The sequence below is a fragment of the Schistocerca americana genome, chromosome 5 (assembly GCF_021461395.2).
Source record: "Schistocerca americana isolate TAMUIC-IGC-003095 chromosome 5, iqSchAmer2.1, whole genome shotgun sequence".
Taxonomy (NCBI): domain Eukaryota; kingdom Metazoa; phylum Arthropoda; class Insecta; order Orthoptera; family Acrididae; genus Schistocerca; species Schistocerca americana.
In genome coordinates, this window is record NC_060123.1 from 554,733,328 (window position 1) to 554,754,456 (window position 21,129).

The 21,129-nt window shown below is 42.5% G+C and overlaps 1 protein-coding gene across 1 annotated transcript in view; it reads left to right on the forward strand.

Moving 5' to 3' along the window:
• Positions 1–3,267: 3,267 nt before the first annotated feature.
• Positions 3,268–21,129, forward strand: part of LOC124616525 (atherin-like) — a 36,486-nt gene continuing 18,624 nt past the window's right edge. Inside the window, exon 1 of the mRNA XM_047144840.1 lies at positions 3,268–3,511. Within this exon, the coding sequence (XP_047000796.1) occupies positions 3,268–3,511 (244 nt within the window). The remainder of the gene's footprint in view (positions 3,512–21,129) is intronic.

Genomic DNA, 21,129 nt, shown 5'->3' on the forward strand with positions numbered 1-21,129 from the left:
TAATACATTTTCCTTTTTCTCGCGTGTTCTACTCGCGTATTGCGCGAGGGATAAATGACTAAACGCTACTGTAAGTGCCCAAACCAGCCTTCCCTTTTCGTAGTGATCCCTACGCGAGATATATTAGGTAGAAGCGTAAGGCCGTATCGTTTTTGTTTTGCATATTGGTATTCCGGTTGCTATGCGTTTATTTATCGATTGTCATTCTTTTTTGTAGTTCACTGTTGCTATCTGAGTCTATCTACTGTCGTTCTGTCATTTGGAGATGGTGAGTGAAGTTGTGGACGCTAGAAAATGGAGCGACAAGTGGAGAAATCGGATCATTTCCGACATATTCTTCCGTTTGAATCCAGCATAGGGGTGACAGCAACGGAGGCGGCCAGAAACATTTGCGCCGTGAATAAGTATAATGTCACTGGGCAAAGCACGACAAGAAAATCATTTTCCTCGTTTTAAGGAGGGTCTTTTTGACATTAGCGACTCTCCACATTCAGCAGCACCTTCAGGGATTGATGAAGATCGTTTAAACGCATTAATCTAAAATGATCAATTTCAGAGTTCTCTAGAATTGGTAAATTTGATGAACTGCGATCATTCCACCATCGTGCGACGTAAGTAATCAGGTGTATGGGTACTGCATGCTCTAAGTCAAAATCACAAGATCAGCGGGTGGCATTATTGGCATCTCTGCTTGCTCATCATCAATTGGCTCGTGAACAACACCGACCATTCCTATCCTTTTCGTCTCTGGTGAAAGTAAATGGTCCCTCTATGCTAACGTAGAGAAAAGAAAGGAATGGCTGAGTCCAAAAAAGCAGCAATTCTCCCTAAAAAGACGTGCTCGCATCCTCCAAAGATAATGCTATGTATCGGGTGGAACAGAGACGGCGTGGTGTACTACGAATTCTTCCCCGAGGTGTAGCCATCACTACCGACATGTATTGTAACAACTGAGACGTCTTGTAGACGCTGTCGAAGAACAACGACCAGGAAGACTGTGTGAAGTGATGCTACACCACGATAACGCCCGGCCACATTTACTCGACTGACAAAACATACTAAACATGGGTTGAGTTGGGAAATCATTCTGTACCCACAATAATTCACACGATCTTGAGCCTTTTCCGCTCACCATCGACAGATCTTCAAGGAATTTTCTTTAGGGGATAAAAATGTGCTCGGGATATAGCTCGACGAGTTCTTTGCCACAAAACCAATTAATTTCTACAGTCGTGGAAATGAAAAGTTACCTAGCGTTGTCAGACTATTGTAAATAGTTAACGAGAATATACACAACTGGCCATTAAAATTGCTACACCAAGAAGAAATGGAGATGATAAACAGGTCTCCATTGGACAAATATATTATACTAGAACTGACATGTGATTACATTTTCATGCAATTTGGGTGCATACATCCTGAAAAATCAGTACCCATAACAACCACCTCTGGCCGTAATAACGGCCTTGATACGCCTGGGCATTGAGTCAAACAGAGCTTGGATGGCGAGTACAGGTACAGCTGCCCACGCAGCTTCAACATGATACCACAGTTCACCAAGAGTAGTGACTGGCGTATTGTGGTGGGCCAGTTGCTCGGCCACCATTTCCCAGACGTTTTTAATTTTTGAGAGATATGGAGAATGTGCTGGCCAGGGCAGCAGCCGAACATTTTCTGTATCCAGAAAGGTCCGTACAGGACCTGCAACATGCGCTCGTGCATTATCCTGCTGTAATGTGGGGTTTCGCAGGGATCAAATGAAGGGTAGAGCCACGAGTCGTAACACATCTGAAATGTAACGTCCACTGTTCAAAGTTCCGTCAATGCGAACAATAAGCGACCGAGACGTGTAATCAATGGCCACCCCCTCACGCCGGGTGATACGCCAGTATGGCGATGACGAATACACGCTTCCAATATGCATTCACAACGATGTCGCCAAACACGGATGCGACCATCATGATGCTGTAAACAGAACCTGGATTCATCCGAAAAAATGACGTTTTGCCATTCGTGCACCCAGGTTCGTCGTTGAGTACACCATCGCAGGCGCTCCTGTCTGTGATGCAGCGTCAAGGGTAACCGCAGTCGTGGTCTCCGACCTGATAGTCCATGCTGCTGCAAACGTCGTCGACTGTTCGTGCAGATGGTTGTTGTCTTGCAAACGTCCCCATCTGTTGATTCAGGGAATGAGACGTGGCTGCACTATCCGTTACAGCCATGCGGATAATATGCCTGTCATCTCGACTGCTAGTGATACGAGGCCCTTGGGATCCAGCACGGCGTTCCGTATTACCCTCCTGAATCCACCGATTCCATATTCTGTTAACAGTCATTGGAACTCGACCAACTCGAGCAGCAATGTCGCGATACGATAAACCGCAGTCGCGATAGGCTACAACCCGACCTTTATCAAAGTCGGAAACGTGATGGTACGCATTTCTCCTCCTTACACGAGGCATCACAACAACGTTTCACCAGGCAACGCCGGCCAACTGCTGTTTGTGTATGAGAAATCGGTTGGAAACTTAACTCATGTGAGCACATTGTAGGTCTCGCCACCGGCGCCAACCTTGTGTGAATGCTGAAAAGCTAATCATTTGCATATCGCAGCATCTTCTTCCTGTCGGTGAAATTTCGCGTCTGTAGCACGTCATCTTCGTGGTGTAGCAATTTCAATGGCCAGTAGTGTATTATCGTTGACTAAGGTCACTGTTATGTGTAGTTGTTGTGTTTATTGAACTTACAGAAAAACGTTACGTACTTATGCACCAATCCAGTACTGTAATGGTAAGATAGTGGTCGCACAAATGCCTCCGAATACAGGTTCTCTGAATTTACCCCAACAGAGTTCTCATTCACGGTTCCACCTGTTTCTGTTTCACTTCCGTATAGGCTGATCTGTGAAAACCCATTAGCGCGATTCTGGTTTATTTCAAAGTCTGTTCTCACGCATACGTACTTGACAAGAACTTTAAACACCCAAGCAATAATTTATAACTGGTCGCACTGCGTTATGTAGTTTTCCTTTCTTGCATTTTTGTTTTTGTTTTTGTGCCTTATGCATGGTCGCACAAAAAAGAGATATTAAAGACTATATATCATAAAGACTATGTAACACTAATGTCAGTGTAAGCGGTTCCTTCCTTTCAGGGCACTAACTCACCGACGAGCCCAGCTACAGAGCAGACGTGCATCACGCCAGCGACTGTACGCCGAGGCAGTGACAGAAGCGTTGAAGGGCCGGTGGCCAGCGAGGCAAACGATATGCCGGCCCGGCGCCGGCGGACAGGTGCGCTCGTTATACGGCAGCCTGCGGGGGCGCCGCCCAGAGCCGCCCACCGCCCCCCACCGCCGCCCACCGCCGCGGACCGGCCCCTAATTGTCCTCGCCGCCGCCCACGCCCCTCGTTACGCTCGCGCCGATGCCGCTGCCTCCGCCCAGAGCTCGTTGTTATTGCACAAGTTCCTCGGCGTGCTACCAGGCCCTTCATTTCCTGCTGCACCACGGTGTAACGCACGGAGCCAACAAGAAGCTATAAGCTATTGCCGGCTTAAGCACTGTAAGAACCTCTGACCGATATTGCGCTATTTTGGCGTTGTGGCTCAAGCAGTAGTTTAAGCACATGCAGCACAACGAGTTTCCGTTGCAGATTAACAGTGAAGTGCAGCTACTGACCATAGAATTAATGGATTTCACATTTTTCTAAACACTCCTTTGAATGGCTAGAAGCTGTTGATGTAGTCTTCATTTCACAGACTAGTTTGGTTCAAAAAGGTTTAAATGGCTCTGAGCACTACGGGACTTAATATCTGAGGTCATCAGCCCCCTAGAACTTAGAACTACTTAAACCTAACTAACCTAAGGACATCACACACATCCATGCCCGAGGCAGGATTCGAACCTGCGACCGTAACAGTCGCTCGGTTCCGGACTGAAGCGCCTAGAACCGCTCGGCCACCGCTGCCGGCACTAGTTTGTGCTACCCCGTCTGGTGCACGTCCCTTCATTTCCATACAGGTTGCATAAGTGCAGTAATTTTTATATGTGGTACACACGTCCGTGTTTTGGTAGGTTTTTCCCTGCGTTGAACAGTATTCGCGCAAATACGTCACAAATTTAACGACCTGATGTACTCTGCACGGCCGTAACTGCATCTCTAGGCCGGTCAGTAAAGACTAACCGTTTTGCATCCGAGTCCACGCTTCAACACCTGACCTACCGTCTGGGGGAAAATAAGCATTAATGCTTGCAATTGCTGCATGTACTTGGAGGCACTAACCAACCCAAAAACATACTACTCCTAATAGCTACAATTATTAGTTTGCAGTTGAAGGAAACACTTATGTTCTCAGTACACTGTCCTCAATCTCCATTAGAAGTATGTACACTTATACCCGTTACACTCAGCATAGGGTGTTTCAAAAATGGAGGGCATAATTTCAGGTTTTTATTCCCCATATACAGACAGTGAAAAAGTCAATTACAGCACGTGTCGGTAGACGCTTGGTTTACTAGTTAAGGCCTTCAGAACAGTCATAATAGCCATAATTTTTCCCCCGCTGGTAGTTGCCCATACAGAAGTCGTTCAAAATGTCCATCTCCTGGTTGAATACAGGCTTCGCATTGATGTCTCCTGGCTCTCCTAACACGATCCCAAAATCCAGAGTATTGCATATTTTCTCGAAATCTGAGAAAATTAGATTCTGAAGGGATTCCACACCAGAGACAAATTCACCAATAATTATAAAAGACTCAACAAGTGGAAATCTTGGCTCTCCTAACGCGAAATCCCAAATTCCAGAGTATTGCATATTTTCTCGCAATCTGCGAAAATTAGATTCTGAAGGGATTCCACATCGCACACCGGAGACCAATTCACCAATAATTATAAAAGACTCCACAAGTGGAAATCGATAAAGTTCAGATCGGGTGAGCGTCGAGGCCAAAGCAGCTGGGCCACCTCTACCTGTCCATCGACCAAGAAACGTTCGCACCAAGAACCACCGTGCCATAGGCCTGAAGTGTGCAGGAGAGTCACCATGCAAGAAGTGACGTTGTTGAACGGACAGTGTAGCGCGATCAAGAACATGAGGTACAGTGTTTTCAGGAATTCTGAGTACGTTTGCTCTTTCTGTTTACGTGTGCATCGGGTCCCAGTAACAGATCACACGTTGTGGAGGAACTGCACTTGGTGATGAGATGCAATAAATGGACGCGGTTTTTTGTATGTCCATATGTGCTGATATTTCTGTTGTGACAAGGTGAAACTACTTACGTCTGGGTACAACTGTGAGTTCTTTGATTCCTTGGGAGAGGCCTCGCCATACTGGAAGATATTAGTTCACTTTATTACGTAAACGAATAAAAGATTTACTTAATTTTGACACACTTCTTAGCCACAGACGTTCTGGACAATTTAACATTGACTAGCTAGGCATCACTTGATGCACTAATCAACTAACTGTTCTCTTGAGGTACAATGTTCGACATAGTCAAAGCATAAGTTCACCTGGAACTTTACTCTTTTGTCATAGACTATGATGCTGACTGCAGCGGCTAAGGTCTTGAACTGGACTGAGCTCTTGCATGCTCAGCGCTATATTGACCTCAGTGTGAGGTCGCTGCTGTAGTTCACAGGGGGATGGGGTCTTCTGGAACGCCTCCCATAAGTCCTCGCGTATTGCAGCGAGTGCTCTCTAGTGTCTGTGGTATCGAATAGCGTTGCTGACTTTGCTGTGGCATCCCGATCTGTGGACAATTCCACAGTTCCTGACGCCATGTCGTTTCATCTGTGCATGACCTGTGCATAACACTAAAGCAGGAGAGCTCGGATTTGCAGCACACTGCTGCAATAACTACTGGCAGAATATGACTCATGTAGAATAATCTGCTGGTGAGAGGACCTATACACGTAAATTATGAGGATACAGCTGTTGCGTTCGCAACAGTTTCTAAACGGCTCTGAGCACTATGGGACTTAACTGCTGAGGGCATCAGTCTCCTAGAACTTAGAACTACTTAAACCTAACTAGCCTAGGGACATCACACACATCCATGCCCGAGGCAGGATTCGAACCTGCGACCGTAGCAGTCGCGCTGTTCCAGACTGTAGCGCCCAGAACCGCACGGCCACTCCGGCCTGATAACAGTTTCTAGACAGTCGTATGAGGAACATTAGTGGGCTGATACACAGAGACTTGTACATAGAATTCAGAATGTTCTCCTCTGCATCTGGGGTTTTAGATGCTGGTTTTCCAAAGCAGGAGATGAAACTCTCAATGAGTGCACAAACGGCCGTGGAAACGTCCAAATGTTATCTGATCTGGAAACTTCGCTGTAAGTACCTCTCCTTTTAAAAAAGGCGAGACACTGCAGCATTGCCGTCCGCTTACCGTAAATGGAGTGTACTTCTGCCACCTCCTGATGTGAGTACATTCGAATGCCAACACAATACTAACTGTCCTGTAAATATCTTCAGTTTCGGCAACCAAACGTGGAAAGCGAAATGTTCTGGTCAATATCAATAATCTCAAGGCCATAACTCGGAATTTCCGGATATGTGCTGTAATGAACTATTTTTATCGTCTACACATGGGCAATAGTAACGTCGATTTATGCCATCTATATCTGAAGCACCGTGTATAAGTACTGCAGCCTATATTCACTTGAATCTGCTTACTGCACGTAATCCTAACTTTCCTTCTATAGCTTTTACCCTCTGCACTTCCCTTTATTACCAAGTTGACGACTAGTTAATGTCTCTGGATATAACCTATCAAACGATCCCTTCTTTTCATCGAGTTGTGGCATAAATTTCATTCTTCTACAGTTCTGTTAATTAGCCCTTTATTAATTATACGAACTATCCACATAATCATGAACATTTTTCTATATCACCACTTTTGAGAGCATCTATTTTCTTTCTGCGTCTGAGCTGTTAATCGTTAATGTTTCACTTCCGTACAAGACTATACTCCATACAAATACTTTTCAGAATAATATTCCATATTAACGATTTTCTCCTTTTCAGAAACGCTTCTACTGCTATTACCATTCTCTAGAGCCCTCTTTACTTCATCCGTCACGTTACTTTGCTGCCTATGTCGCAAACCTCATGTGCCACTAATCTAATTGCATAATCTAATTAGACTGCATGCCACAATCCATGTTTTATTTTGTTGACTTTCATCTTACAGCCTCCTTTCAAAATATTACTCACTCCGTTCAATTAATCTTCCACGTCGTTTGAAATCTCAGACAGAAGTAAAATATTTTCGACCAACCTGAAAGTTTTTATTTATTCTCTTCGAATTTTAATTCCCGTTCCCAATTTTCCCTTACTTCCCTCACAGGTTCCTCAATGAGCAGGTTGGATAACAGTGGGTATAGACTACAAGCTGTCTCATTCCCTTCTCCACCACTGCCACCATTTCACTCCCATCGACTCTTATACTGTAACTGCCGTCCGGTTTCTGTGCAAGTTGTACATAGCCTTTCGTTCCCTATATTTTTACCCCTGCTAATATCAGAAATTTGAAGAGTGTTTTCCAGTCAACATTTGAAAAGCTTTCGCGGATCTGCAAATCCCGTAATCGCAGGTCTACCTTTCTTCAATCTGCCTTCTTAGATAAATCGTAGGGTCAGCCGAAGTTGAGAATATATCAAAGGTAGAATGACAGCGGGAAGAAAAGTGTTGCCTGACCAACAGAAATCTCTTAATATGGAACATAAATTTAAGTGTGAGAAAGTGTTTCCTGAAGGGATTTGTCTGGAGTGTAGCCTTGTACAGGAGTGGAATGTGGACGATAAGCAGTTCAGACAAGAAGAGAGTGGAAGCTTTCGAAATGTGGTGCTACAGAAGGAATTCTGAAGATTAGATACGTCGATTGATCAACTAATGAAGAGGTACTGACCGGAATAGGGGAAAAAAGAAATTTGTGGCATAACTTGACTGAAAGGCGGGATCGATTGATACGATACGGTCAGAGACATCAAGGAATCGTCATTTTTTATTCGACGGAAGTATGGCGATTAAAAATCGTAGAGAGTGACTGAGAGACGAGTACAGCAAGTAAGTTCAAATGGATATGGGTTGCGGTAGTTATTCGGAGATGAAGAGACGTGTACGGTATAGAATATCGCGGAGGGCTGCAACCAACCAGTCGTCGGAATGAAGAACACAACAAACTTTAAAATCTCAAAGCCCTGCGTCTCATTTTCTGTTTGTCTCAGTGTACCTTCATTCTCCACCCAACATTCTCGAAATTTCATTTCGTGTATTCTAGTCATTGTGTACCCCTGCAATTTCTTCCCTCAATCTCATCTTCCAGTGCTATTTACTATTTCAGGAGGCCGTACGATAAAATTTTCCCTTTATCTGTTGGAAATTAGCGATGACTGTCTTCTGCCATCTGTTCTTTCTAGTGTACCTTCATTTCGTACTTTTTTTACGCACTTTTAACATCTATGTGCATCGCCAAAGTACACATAATTCCAGTTTCACATCCCGTTTCCCTGCGGTACACGTTTCAATCAGTAACGTGCTAGTTTCCAGATTCACAGTTTCAGGAACTTCTTCCGCAATTCCATGCCAGAATTTGTTACCAGTAAACCTACATTTTTGATGGTAGTTGTCATAGTGAGACTAAACACAACATACGATGTCCTCTTCAGTTCTACCAAGTTGTATAATCTTGCGTCCTAAACAAAATACTGTTCTCATTTCTGCTAGTAATGTGACTTGGTGAGCAAACCATTAACTCTCTTTGCCACTGTTATTCATTGTGGTCGTCATAGTTTCATATACATTTGACCTATATTTCATTCTAAATTATTTTAACCATTTTATTCGAAAATTCTGTCGTAATGTCCATCCTTTTAGCATAAACAGTTACGAATTCTGTGGTTCTTAGCTTGGTGTATTTTCTTCACCTCCTCTTACTCTACTTCTGAACTTTTTCCGCTTCATTTACTGTCTCCACTACATAGATGCTAAGCAGTAACGACAACAAGTAGAAATTGTTGACGCAAAGTCTCACTACATCAACAACCTCCACATTATCCACGCACTGCTGCTGGCCCTAACTGATGGAAGTCCGAAAGTGCGAGATCCGGGATGTAGGGTGGATGAGGAAGGAAAGACCAATGAAGTTTTGTGAACGCTACCAACAGAAAAGTCCAATTAAGCAACGAGGTGTTTGATCGTGATCCGTCGATCACCTTGAATGAGAGTGTCCGCACGTTCCAACATTGCAGTACTCACAGTTGTGTGCGACCGGCCGGCAGGCGAGAGATCAGACAAGTTGCATGTCCTTGTTGCGATGACACACACCTCGCCCAACAACTCACCATGCTTTTGTTCACTGCCAGATTTCCGTAGATTCTGCAAGAGCCTATCAATATCTTCGATGTTTTGGTTTTTTCGCCATAAGAAACTCAACTACCGCTCTTTACTTGGAATGCAACTCCGCTATAGACGCCATTTCGATGGCTACGTATAGCACCACCACCTCTCGGAACTTTATGAAACTATGCGGGCTGAAACTGGTATATTCCGCGACGTCCTTCAACAAATTCCGCATGTTTTCAACCTAAATTGCCAAAGAAAAAAACTTATTTCATCACTTATTGAAATTCCGTCGTATAATGGTAAATTGGTTGAGAGAAGAGGCAGATCACTTCTACAATGTTGCAATAAAGTGGAGTCCTATCTTAGGACAAACCACACAAAGTCATTTTATACTAAAACGAGGGTAGTGGTGAAACTTGTCTTGTAAGACGTACACTGGTTTATAGGCTAGAAACGAACTCATGAGAAACTATTGCATTTTATCATCACTTTACCAGGTATCTAGTTCTTCAAAAGCTTGTTCCATTCACTGAATATCTGGAAGTCTTTCATACCAAATGTGCGTACTCATACGTAACTGATTTGTCACAATACACGTCTCTCTCAATTGCGGGAAACAGTGATATTAGCTGTGAATGTACAGCAGCTGTCCCTTCCCTGGCAAGAGAAGACTTCCTGAACGGCAAAGACAATTAGTTCCCGCCCACTCCAACGCAAAACGGTGCGATATTGATCGCAGTCCCGCGATGTGTGCCTAAGCGTTCCATTAGATAAAGAGCTCGGTGCTATAAAACACATCGACCACACGTGCAGTAAAGCAATAACGGCGCCAGATGCATTACACACCCCTTAAAACACAGTGCTGCCCAGGCCGGCTGATGCAAACTGGTGACTCATAAAACGTTGATAACGCCGTTAAGCACGCACCCAACTCCCTCCGTCGGCGCTCTCTGTGTTATTGCCAGCATGTTCCGCTCGCGACACAGTACTGAAGGATTTGCCCAAATTAAAAACAAAAATAGTGAAGAACTTTACAAACTATGTACCACACTTAACACACTGAAGTTCTTGGAAAGCATCAGCTTTGCTAAAAATAATTTATATTTTATGAGCACCAACGTTAGACAAGACACTCTGTGTGTCGAGAATTAAGGTATCTAGATCTACCTGTAGTTCTGTGGAGGTATCTGAGACAGATGTGGTAAAACTTTTCCTCTCAAAACAGAATAACATGAACCCTTGGGATAAAAACTACGCGGACATGAATTCTAACATTTCGCTACAGTTTTTTTTTAGCGTTGACACTTCTCTGTACATAACACATCATCCAGGAACAGCCTCAAGGAACTTCCGACATTTACATACGGGCTGGTTATCTGTATCTCCAAAATTACACTTTCTCAGGAGAATGAAATTAAAGTTTACAGGTCCTAATTATACATTTCTTCAGTAAATTAGGGCACGACAATAACTAGTAAATCTAAACTTTCTGTCATAATATACAATTTTATTGTTGAAAGTTTTAAGTACATCAAAATTGAAACTTTCAAAATTATTGCCGTAGTAGAATGATTAGGGAAGGGGAATAAGCTTAAATAAAAGTTGATGACTGACTCAGAAAGCAGAACTGTTATTTACTGTCAAGAGATACTGAGGGAAGTAGCAAACTAGAAAAAGAAAATTCAGACACCCTCATTATTTTGATGCTGTCATGGTTTCATCACATTGTTCGTCACTGAAACGTTATACGAACACATTGTACACCTAGAAAGAAATCATACCGGCGAGAAGAGTTCGGCAGTTCTGCCATATTTTCTTCTCTTTGCTTCTGTGACGAATTTTGATCCAGTGAAAGCTTGTGGCACCTGACGGCGATCAAAGGTGATTGACAGACGGCCAGCTCTGTTTACAGAACCACTTCCTCTTCTCGAACCATGCTCCTGGAATTCAACCTCTTCACGTTCCATCATGCCTTTGGAGCCACTTGCTTTCATTCTTAGCTACATTTTTTGTTTTTTAGTCTTCGTGACGCATTCTTGAAGGCCTCTTACGGTAAATCTGATGGTTAAATTTGATAAACCCCAAACTTATTCATTATCGGGCGGTGGTAGCAGTGACTCGAGTTTGTCTTTGGACCTAGACCTCTCGACTCCCGAGATGTACAGAAATTTCGTTCACTGTGAGCAAGGTATTGAACTAAGTCCCACTAGTAATGATAAGGGGTGTCAGCTCATATTCAGTTTCAGTCAAGTTCCACCTCCCATCCCCCCCCCCCCCAATATATTTAGAATATTCGTGTTACCAGCACACTCTTTCGTAGTGTACCTGAAGTTATTTTACGTTTGAAGTTTTTCCTCGCTTGAGAACCACTTTATATTTTATATTTGGTAGAAACTCTTCTGTCCAACAAATTTGTCTGATGTTCCTTGCACTCGTACTATCTTCATTAGGCGTCAGTGCGACATTGTATCTAATTTCCTCCGGAAGGCAAAGAAGACACCACATTACCCCGGACGCTGGTATACGGAGTAAACCAGAACTCCATCGAGAAACTTTCACAGGTGTACTATGGGCAAGGTAAAAATTTTAGAGCCCTTGATTACTATATTTTCTTTTTCTGGGACCGGACGGCGTGGCCCAGTGGTTACCACACTGGACTCGCTTGAAAGGAGGACGACGGTTCAAATCTATCTCCGGCTATCCTGATTTAGGTTTTCCGTGATTTCCCTAAATCGATTCAGGCAAGTGCCGGGATGGTTCCTTTGAAAGGGCACGGCCGATTTCCTTCCCTAATCCGAGCTTGTGCTCCTTCTCTAACGACCTCATTGTCGACGGGACGTTAACCACTAATCTCCTGCGCCTTTTTTTCTGCTCCGTAATACCACCTGTCAAAGTTTGTGGGTTAGCTCTTATTCTCCCTGTATTCTGTCCTGGATCTCTTAAGCGAACAGAGCGAGCTGGTTTTTCAAACGTCTTAAATGTCAATGAGCCAATCGCTTTTCCTACGTTGCGACAATTTCAAACTAGCAAACACTACTTGCGTTCAAGGAGAGCAATGATTTGATGAAACGGTGCAAGTGTATCGTGTGGAAGAAAAAAATGAATAAAGAACTGTATATCACACTTAACACAGTGGACCGTTCGTGGAAAATGTTAGTTTGACTAAACATAATTTATTCTGACGTTAGATGACATATTATGAGTGTCAGTAATTAAGGTAATACTTGTTACTCTCTGAAGATATTTGGGACACAATTCCTAGAACTTTTCCTCTGCATACATAATGTCACCAACCCTTGCATACATACTGTCACCAACCTTCAGAACCAAAATTATGCAGATATGAACAGTAACTTATTATTTTGAATCCGTACGTAAATACAAAAATTTTAAGCTGTGCAAGGTTTTGAACGAGTTGTTGCGTACCAACCTTGTATCATGCAGCTGGCCGCAGAATTTCATAATTGCGAGACCTCGTTCATTTTGTGTTACTTGTGTGAGTGTTAGTAAGTGAGAAACGAAACGGCAGCGTTTCATCACGTTAGCAGGTCAGGTGGAAAGCAGGACATCAGCACTTTGAGCGAACTGGGTAGCTAGCACCAGCAGGAGCTTGGTAAAGCAATACAACTGAGAAGTATTTCGCCACCTTGTTACATGAAGTAAGAAGCCGCTTCGCCAGCGCAAGGAGGCGTACTGAATATTGTTACGGACCTGACTGTTGATATAACTAATGCGTTAAGCAAACAGGGCGTGATATGAATAGCTGATACATTCGTACTAGGAAAGCCGGAATTAGATTAGGAAATGAGACACTTAAAGTAGTAAAGGAGTTTTGCTATTTAGGGAGTAAAATAACTGATGATGGTCGAAGTAGAGAGGATATAAAATGTAGACTGGCAATGGCAAGGAAAGCGTTTCTCAAGAAGAGAAATTTGTTAACATTGAGTATAGATTTAAGTGCCAGGAAGTCGTTTCTCAAAAAGTATTTGTATGGAGTGTAGCCATGTATGGAAGTGAAACATGGACGATAACTAGTTTGGACAAGAAGAGAATAGAAGCTTTCGAAATGTGGTGCTACAGAAGAATGCTGAAGATAAGGTGGGTAGATCACGTAACTAATGAGGAGGTATTGAATAGGATTGGGGAGAAGAGGAGTTTGTGGCACAACTTGACTAGAAGAAGGGATCGGTTGGTAGGACATGTTTTGAGGCATCAAGGGATCACAAATTTAGCATTGGAGGGCACCGTGGAGGGTCAAAATCGTAGAGGGAGGCCAAGAGATGAATACACTAAGCAGATTCAGAAGGATGTAGGTTGCAGTAGATACTGGGAGATGAAGAATCTTGCACAGGATAGAGTAGCATGGAGAGCTGCATCAAACCAGTCTCAGGACTGAAGACCACAACAACAACAACAATAAGTCTATTGTAGATTTGCTGCTCGTACTCAGCACCGCCAACAGCCGCCAGAGAGATGTCTTCCTCTCATTCAGCACCAGTAACGAGTTCGGCGCTGGTGACAGCTTCCAACACAGGCCTGGGGGTCTTCCATGTCGACTTGGGCCTGGACACCAGGGTTCCTGACACTTCAGTGAAGCCACGGGGCCTACCTGCACTGCTTGCAAGGGTCGGCGCACTTCTCGACCACACGGCAACCGTCATCGCGGCTCAGAGAGCAAAGATGAGCCACAGTTACGGGAGGCGCTGGACGACCTCCTAGGCCACCGTCTGTGAGCGACATACGCATGCGCCACCTTCTTCGAGTGCGGAAGGTGGAGACGCAGCATCCAGTTCCTCAGTAGCTGCCGGGCGCTCGCGGCACACCCGAACAAGCAACGACAGAGGACCGCAGTAGCCTGCTAAAGAAGTGATTTATTTGCAGAAATAAATGGTTAAAAGTCACTCTTCTTTTACTGCGCGCACCGGCGTACACAGTTTACAACCACCTCCTCTTCCCTGAGGAACTGGGAAGTGGCGAAATGAGAGAGTGCCTCCTGTCCTGACACACCATCCATCTGCCAGGGCTCCCAGTAGTCGCCACCTGCAGAGCAGTGCTCGTGAGAAACGCTTGTAACCTGCTTGTTACATACTTAGTAATCGAGATTCGTATCTACGTTGTTGACGCAACCTTAAACAACAACACACAACCGTATGTGATGCGTCGAAGGTGGAGTTTTCGGTGTCGACGGCGTCCATGTTCACTGTACTCGGCACACCACGCCCCACCCACATCTCAGCTGAAGAGCGGCATTTAAACCCACCGCCTTCGCGAGCCTCGCTGTTTACTGAGCTCGCCGTATTCCTACAGACGCCACCGGAGTGATCCTTCTTCGCTTCCACTCACTTCGAGTAAATGTATCCGTAAGCGTTTCTATTTACTACGGCACACATTGAGCTCTGCCAAAATCTCGGAAGACTCGCAGTGAGAGAAAATTACGAACACTGTACGATGTAATTAATATTCCGTGACTATGCAGAGATGTTTCCGAGCCGATATGGAACAGAGACAACCAGTAACAATTAATTACTATGGAATTTTACTATGTTGTACCTGTTGTAAATAAAAGCGTCGATGTTTTACCCATTTATTTTGTAGCTCGCTATACTGGTTGATCATGTGATCTTCACCATTAAATTATTTTAAAAATTGTTTTGGTCCCTTTCTGGTTACTTTTCATTATCTGTAGCAATACTCTTCAGTAACAGATATGTATGGTATGTCTATTGAACCCTTTAGTCTGTGGTAGTTCTTATTTTCTTTTTTTCTTTGTAAAAATGGTAAATGTTTTTTTTGATCCAATTTTGATAAGTCAGTTTTATTTCTATTGATCATAAATTATTTTCACTCTTGCCAAGTTTTCCCACGTGACTGCCGGTTTCGGGTCCTTCATCTTCATGTTTTCCCACGTATTTCCCAGCCCTCTATCCACCCTACTATCTCTCAAGCCTTCCCCTCCACCTACCTATTCCCAACCCACTCCTATATGCCCATGAGGGTGATTATGCTTTGCCTTCCCCCAGGATGGAAAGTAACATTTGGCTACAACCTTTCAAATGCATTTAGTACCTGGCATCCATTTCTTGTTTCTTAGTTAAACGGATACGTGTGAGTCTAGTGCTGTTAGGGACGGTAATTTTTGGTGTTTTGTGAAAGTCATCTATGCGGTTTAATGTCTATTTTTACCCGTTAAATGTAAAAAAATTGATTTACCTTCATATATCTCTGTACGGTTTGTCGTGGTAAAGTTTATACTTTTGTAAATGGTTGGAAGTGGTGATTACTTTTTAAAGTCCTACTATTTGTTTTCTTCTCATACTGATGCTGTGGTTCACATTTATTGATTTTTACGCACCAGCATGGCATGAAACTTTGTCATACAATGCCGTGTGTGGCGCTTCTGTCCAGTGATGTTAAGTATTTAACTGTCTGTGCTAAAAGCTTTATAAGTATTAATTTTATTGTTGTCTTGTACAGTTAATGTATTAATTATTGTATTTTTGATGATTGGAGGATACAGCAATAAATCTTTTGCTTGTGCCTTTATCCCGCGTTTCCGCAGGATTGGCATGGTTAAGTTCGGATTTGGCATGGTTAATGTGAAGGGGTGGCCAAATGCCCTACCTGCCGCCACGCCATACCCCCCTGGGACGGAATTAGTGAACCCCACCTGTCTAAATCTAGTGTAATCCATTGAATAGCGTGAACGTGTTCAGATGTCTGCGACTCGTGTAACTGAGGCGAGACGTGGAGACCAGCCCAGTATTAGTATTCACCTAGTGGGATGTGGAAAACCGCCTAAAAATCACATCCAGGCTTGCCGGCACACCGCCCCTCGTCGTTAATCTGTCGGGTGGATTCGATCTGGGGCCAGCGCGCCTACCTTAGTCCAGGAAGCAGCGCATTAGCACTCTTGGCTAACCTGGCAGGTCAAGAATACTGTAATAAATAAAAAGAAATATTTCCTATATCCTCATATGGCGCCCACTTCTCGACGTTTCTTTACGGCAGCAGGAGGAGCTGACTGCCAGTTATCGATATGCTTTGCAACTGCTCATTTGCACTTTCTTATACGTCTATGTTTGTTATCTTGGCATGGTTCTTATATTTTGGGAAATGCTCTTGAAACAATACGTTCTGAATTTTTGACGTGCAGGTAATAATTTGGAAACAGCTATATTTTACATAACTTAATACTGGGTTTTCTGTCACGTAGAAAGATTTAAAAATGCCTATAGGGGCAGTTTCCCACCCCTAGCATAAGAGAGTGCCCTGACCCACTGTCCGCTCATTCGCCCTCTTTCACAAGGCCGTTGGCAGACGTTCTCATAGAATAAAAAATTGTTTTTCCAGCAGAATTTTAGAAGTGCTAACAATCAAGCGATTTCGAACGAAGAGTTCCTTTGTGTCCAAGACTGTCCAGCGCAGTACTGCAGTACCGAGGACCTTACGAGTAAAGTTATATCGTTAATCGCTGTGGCGTCTTTCAAACGTAATGGTGTAGCTGTAGTTACGGGCGTAGCGACGAAAATCCGTTTACCACACTCGTCTCAGATCACAAGCAATGCCTCACTAGACTCATTCTCTAGAGTTACTTTAAGTAATTTGTGTGTGAAATCCCAGTGGACACTGTGGAGAAAGTGACTGCTGTAGTCCTAAGCGCCTGTCCCGTACAACGACCAAAAGAAACATCTGAGAGAGTGTGGTAAGATTTTATGAGCCGTTGCAATGCTTACAGTGAAACTATTGGTCGTAACACTGAACTCATGGCATGAAATGTAGTACATTCTTGTCAACAAATACTAAATATTCGTTTCCGACCATTTGTTCCATCATCTCAAACTAGAATTTTTAGGATTCTCTACCATCTGCTCAACGTTGACCCCAACGATTTGGGAGACCTTGTATATCTAGGTAAAATATTGTCGTCATGTCGAAAATAGCTTTAACTCGTTGCCCGAACCTTGGCAAATTTTGACCCTCCTGAAATACTGAAATACTCAGCTGGGACGGGTCTCGAAAGCGTATCTTTGCGTTTCGTTTATGACGCTCTACCGACTGAATCATAAAAGAGTTATACATTGCACAACAAAATTCAGTCCTCAATTGCGAATGTAATTTTATTTCAACAAATTAATTTGCTTTCTTCAATAGCTTAGTATTGGTTTAGTAGATGTAAATATATTCTTCATAGAAGCATTATGCCATGACATGTCCAAATATATACATATTGAATGTGGTTATTGCAAGCTCTGACTGACCATTTACAGTACTAGCACAACAGCTTGACAAGTACATAGATTTTGTTCACCTACCGTAAACAGTCAATCTGAGTTTACAATAATCACATACAATACATATATTTTTGGACATATAATGGCATTATGCTTCTATGAAGAAGATACTTACATCTGCCAAACCAATACTAAGCTTCTGAAGATGACAAATTAATTTATCGGAACCGTTAAAGCTAAATAAAATTATATTTGCTGTTAACGACTGAATTTTGTTCTGAAATACAAACTACACTTACTGAATTGAATAAAGTTTCATATGTATAAGGCAACCTCCCGATTGACTCATTATCCCTCAGCGCAAACCCTAAGAAGTGAAACTTGAAATTCGGAGTACGTGTTGACCTTATACTGTAGGTAGGCTTTGTTTAAGAAAGGATTTTTCCAAATTCCACCCCTACAGGGCGAAATGTGGGACGAAAGGTTTTTGAAAATATGTCGGTATTAAGGCAATTTTGAAACTAGATCTACGAAAACTGGTATTTGTTTCATCGGTCTCAAATAAGATACACATGCTTCAGCATTTTTGGAAATTTTTGCCCTTCTGGGGGAACGTTATTGAAATTTTTTTAAATAAATCATTATTAAAGAACAACTGTAGTATTTTTAAAGCAAACTCCATGAAAATTGGTATCTGACGTCTACGTTCGAAGTGAAAAAAAAGGAGAAATACGTGTTTCAGCACTTTTGGAAATTCAATCACTAAGCGCTAAAGTAGTGAGTGGAAGTTGTCTTTGAAGTAAATCATTATTAAAGAGCTACTAAAGCATTGTTAATGCTACAGCTATGAAAACTGGTATTTTACTTCTGTGGCCTTAATTTGCGTCAGAAGTTTAGAAGTTGTTGCAATTTATGAACAACATAAAAATTCGATTTAAGAAAAACCAAAAACAAAATATATGCAGGCTATACAGACTACGCGAATGGAGCAACGGGCACATTAAAGCACATTGACTGCTACGAGCGACGAGTACTTACCTAAAAGTCCAACACATTCTCCAGCACCTAAGGCTCCTTCCGCTTATCTCAGTTTTAAACTATTCAGCATATTCCAAGCTCACACTGTTGTACATGATCTGTTCCTGATCCGTAGTGACGCTACTTGATCACTACACACAGCCTTTTCTGACCCTTCAAACAAATATATTCTGCATCTGAAAACCAGCTGTTTTCCTACGACCTGTTTACTTGAATTTGTAACAGAGTGATGATGAAGTTTTATTTGAGAATCTGTTCTTTAAGATGTAATAGTAAAAGGTTTCCTCGCATTTGCCTATTTTCAGGACTTTCTGTTCACTAATTTTACTCTGTTTATTTCATGTAATGTCAGGCGTTTATTTGTAAAGAAGAATAAAGTTAGTCACTTACATTTGCTACATAGGTCTGAAGGAAAAAATAATCTTTAAGTCACTTTATTCAGCGTTGCAATGACTTCGACATGGTTAAGATTTTCTATCGTGTTAACTTTAATTAAAACGCTTAAAGTTTGCTCTTAGGCAATAAGTTCAGTTCCACGACATGTCAAAGTGCATCTGTTGTACCTCCGCTTCGTAAAAATATTAGCGTAATCTAACACTCATCTCAGTAAAAGTAAATGCAGTCCTTTTCTAAAATCGAGGTATGTCAAAAAGCAAAGTTTTAAAATAAAATTTTGCAAAGACAGGTATTAGAGATGGTAATTATAACTATACACATGTGTGCTTCACTATAGTTAAACTACGAGTATATAATTTTTGCAGAAACAATTACGCAGGTAAGAAGTGGAAGAAAGCGAAGGGCTTATTACTTAACAGCTAATAAGTTAATGGGAATCATATCTTCCGGAAAATATGGAGTTTCCATTAGCGGTTGTTAGTTTCTGATAGAAAACGGTGGGGACATATTGGAAGCTTGTGACAGGAAGTGCTTAATCGTCTGATACTATATTAGTTCAAGCTTAAATCGAATGCAGAGAATACGTGACGGAAACATTATGTTCTGACGTTACAGTACGCAATGTGGACACTGAAAATTAACTGTTGTCTCACTTTACATGGCTAGCTTATTCTTAAACGGATATTATTCGCGAATAGTAAATAAAACCATATATCGCCACTGTAAAGATTAAGTTCAAATGGGTCTGAGCACTATGGGACTTTGGGTTTTCCGTGATTTCCCTAAATCGCTCCAGTCAAATGCCAGGATGGTTCCTTTGAAAGGGCATGGCCGTCTTCCTTCCCCATCCTTCTCTAATCCGATGAGACCGATGACCTCGCTGTCTGGTCTCCTTCCCCAAACAACCCAACCCCAACTATGGGACTTATCTTCTGAGGTCATCAGTCCCCTAGAACTTAGAACTACTTAAACCTCACTAGCCTGAGGACATCACGCACATCCATGCCCCGAGGCAGGGTTCGAACCTGAGACAGTAGCGTCGCGCGGTTCCAAACTGTAGAGCCTACAACCGCTCGGCCACTCCAAAGATTAAGTGTAAGTATTTCTCATGTAAGCTTAACACATCCCATTTAACATTCGACTAAAATAAAAACGAAGATAAAATAAAGAGGATCAAGAAATGCTGACATGTGAGGGAATCGATAGCCACCCAGTCTTGTGTATCGATCAATATGTGTGTGCAGAGCTGCATCATCCACTGCAATGATGCACTTGTCACCTTATTTTTACCATCGGTTTCATTCGATTTGAACCCATCCACAGTTCATCTGTGTTAAAAGAAAAAAATCTATATATATCATATATACAGTGATTAGAGCTAGTGCTCATAAAGATTTTCCACGGATACTTTATACGTGTAATATACACAGAGTGCAAAAAGGTAGGAAATTAAGAAGATGGTATCTGAATAAATTGAAGGAACGAGACGTTGTTCAGTGACGTAAGGGAATTATTAGGCAACGTAAGACTGATGTAGATGAAAGGAATAAAACAGAAGACGAATGGGTGGACTGTGGGAGAGGAAACAGAGAAGGATCCATGGGATAAGAAGATAAGGCGTAGCAAAAAACCCTGGATAACACAGGAGGTACTGAATACAATTGAGGAAAGGAGGAAATATAAAAATGCAGCAAATGGAGCACGTGAAGGTGGACACAGACGTCTAGAAAATAAGACTGAAAGAATGTACAATAAAGCTAAGCAGGAATGGCTAGATGACAAATGCAAGGCTGTAGAAGCATGCATCATCTAGCGGAAAGATGGATGACGCCTATAGGAAACATGAAAGATACTTTTGGCGAATGGAGAAGTAACGTACGCATATCAACAGCTAGCAAGCCAAAAGAAAGCAAAGAAGGGAAAAATGGAAGGCGGAAGAGAGCCTACATAAGGGAAAAAGTTTCAGATAAGGCGTAGCAAAAAACCCTGGATAACACAGGAGGTTTCACGGCGATATGTACAGATAGAATTCTCTCTTTACGAGGCTAGAAGCTGGAGAGAATTTTGTCAAAGTTCAGGTTAATATTGAAGAAAGAGAAGAGGAAGTATCTG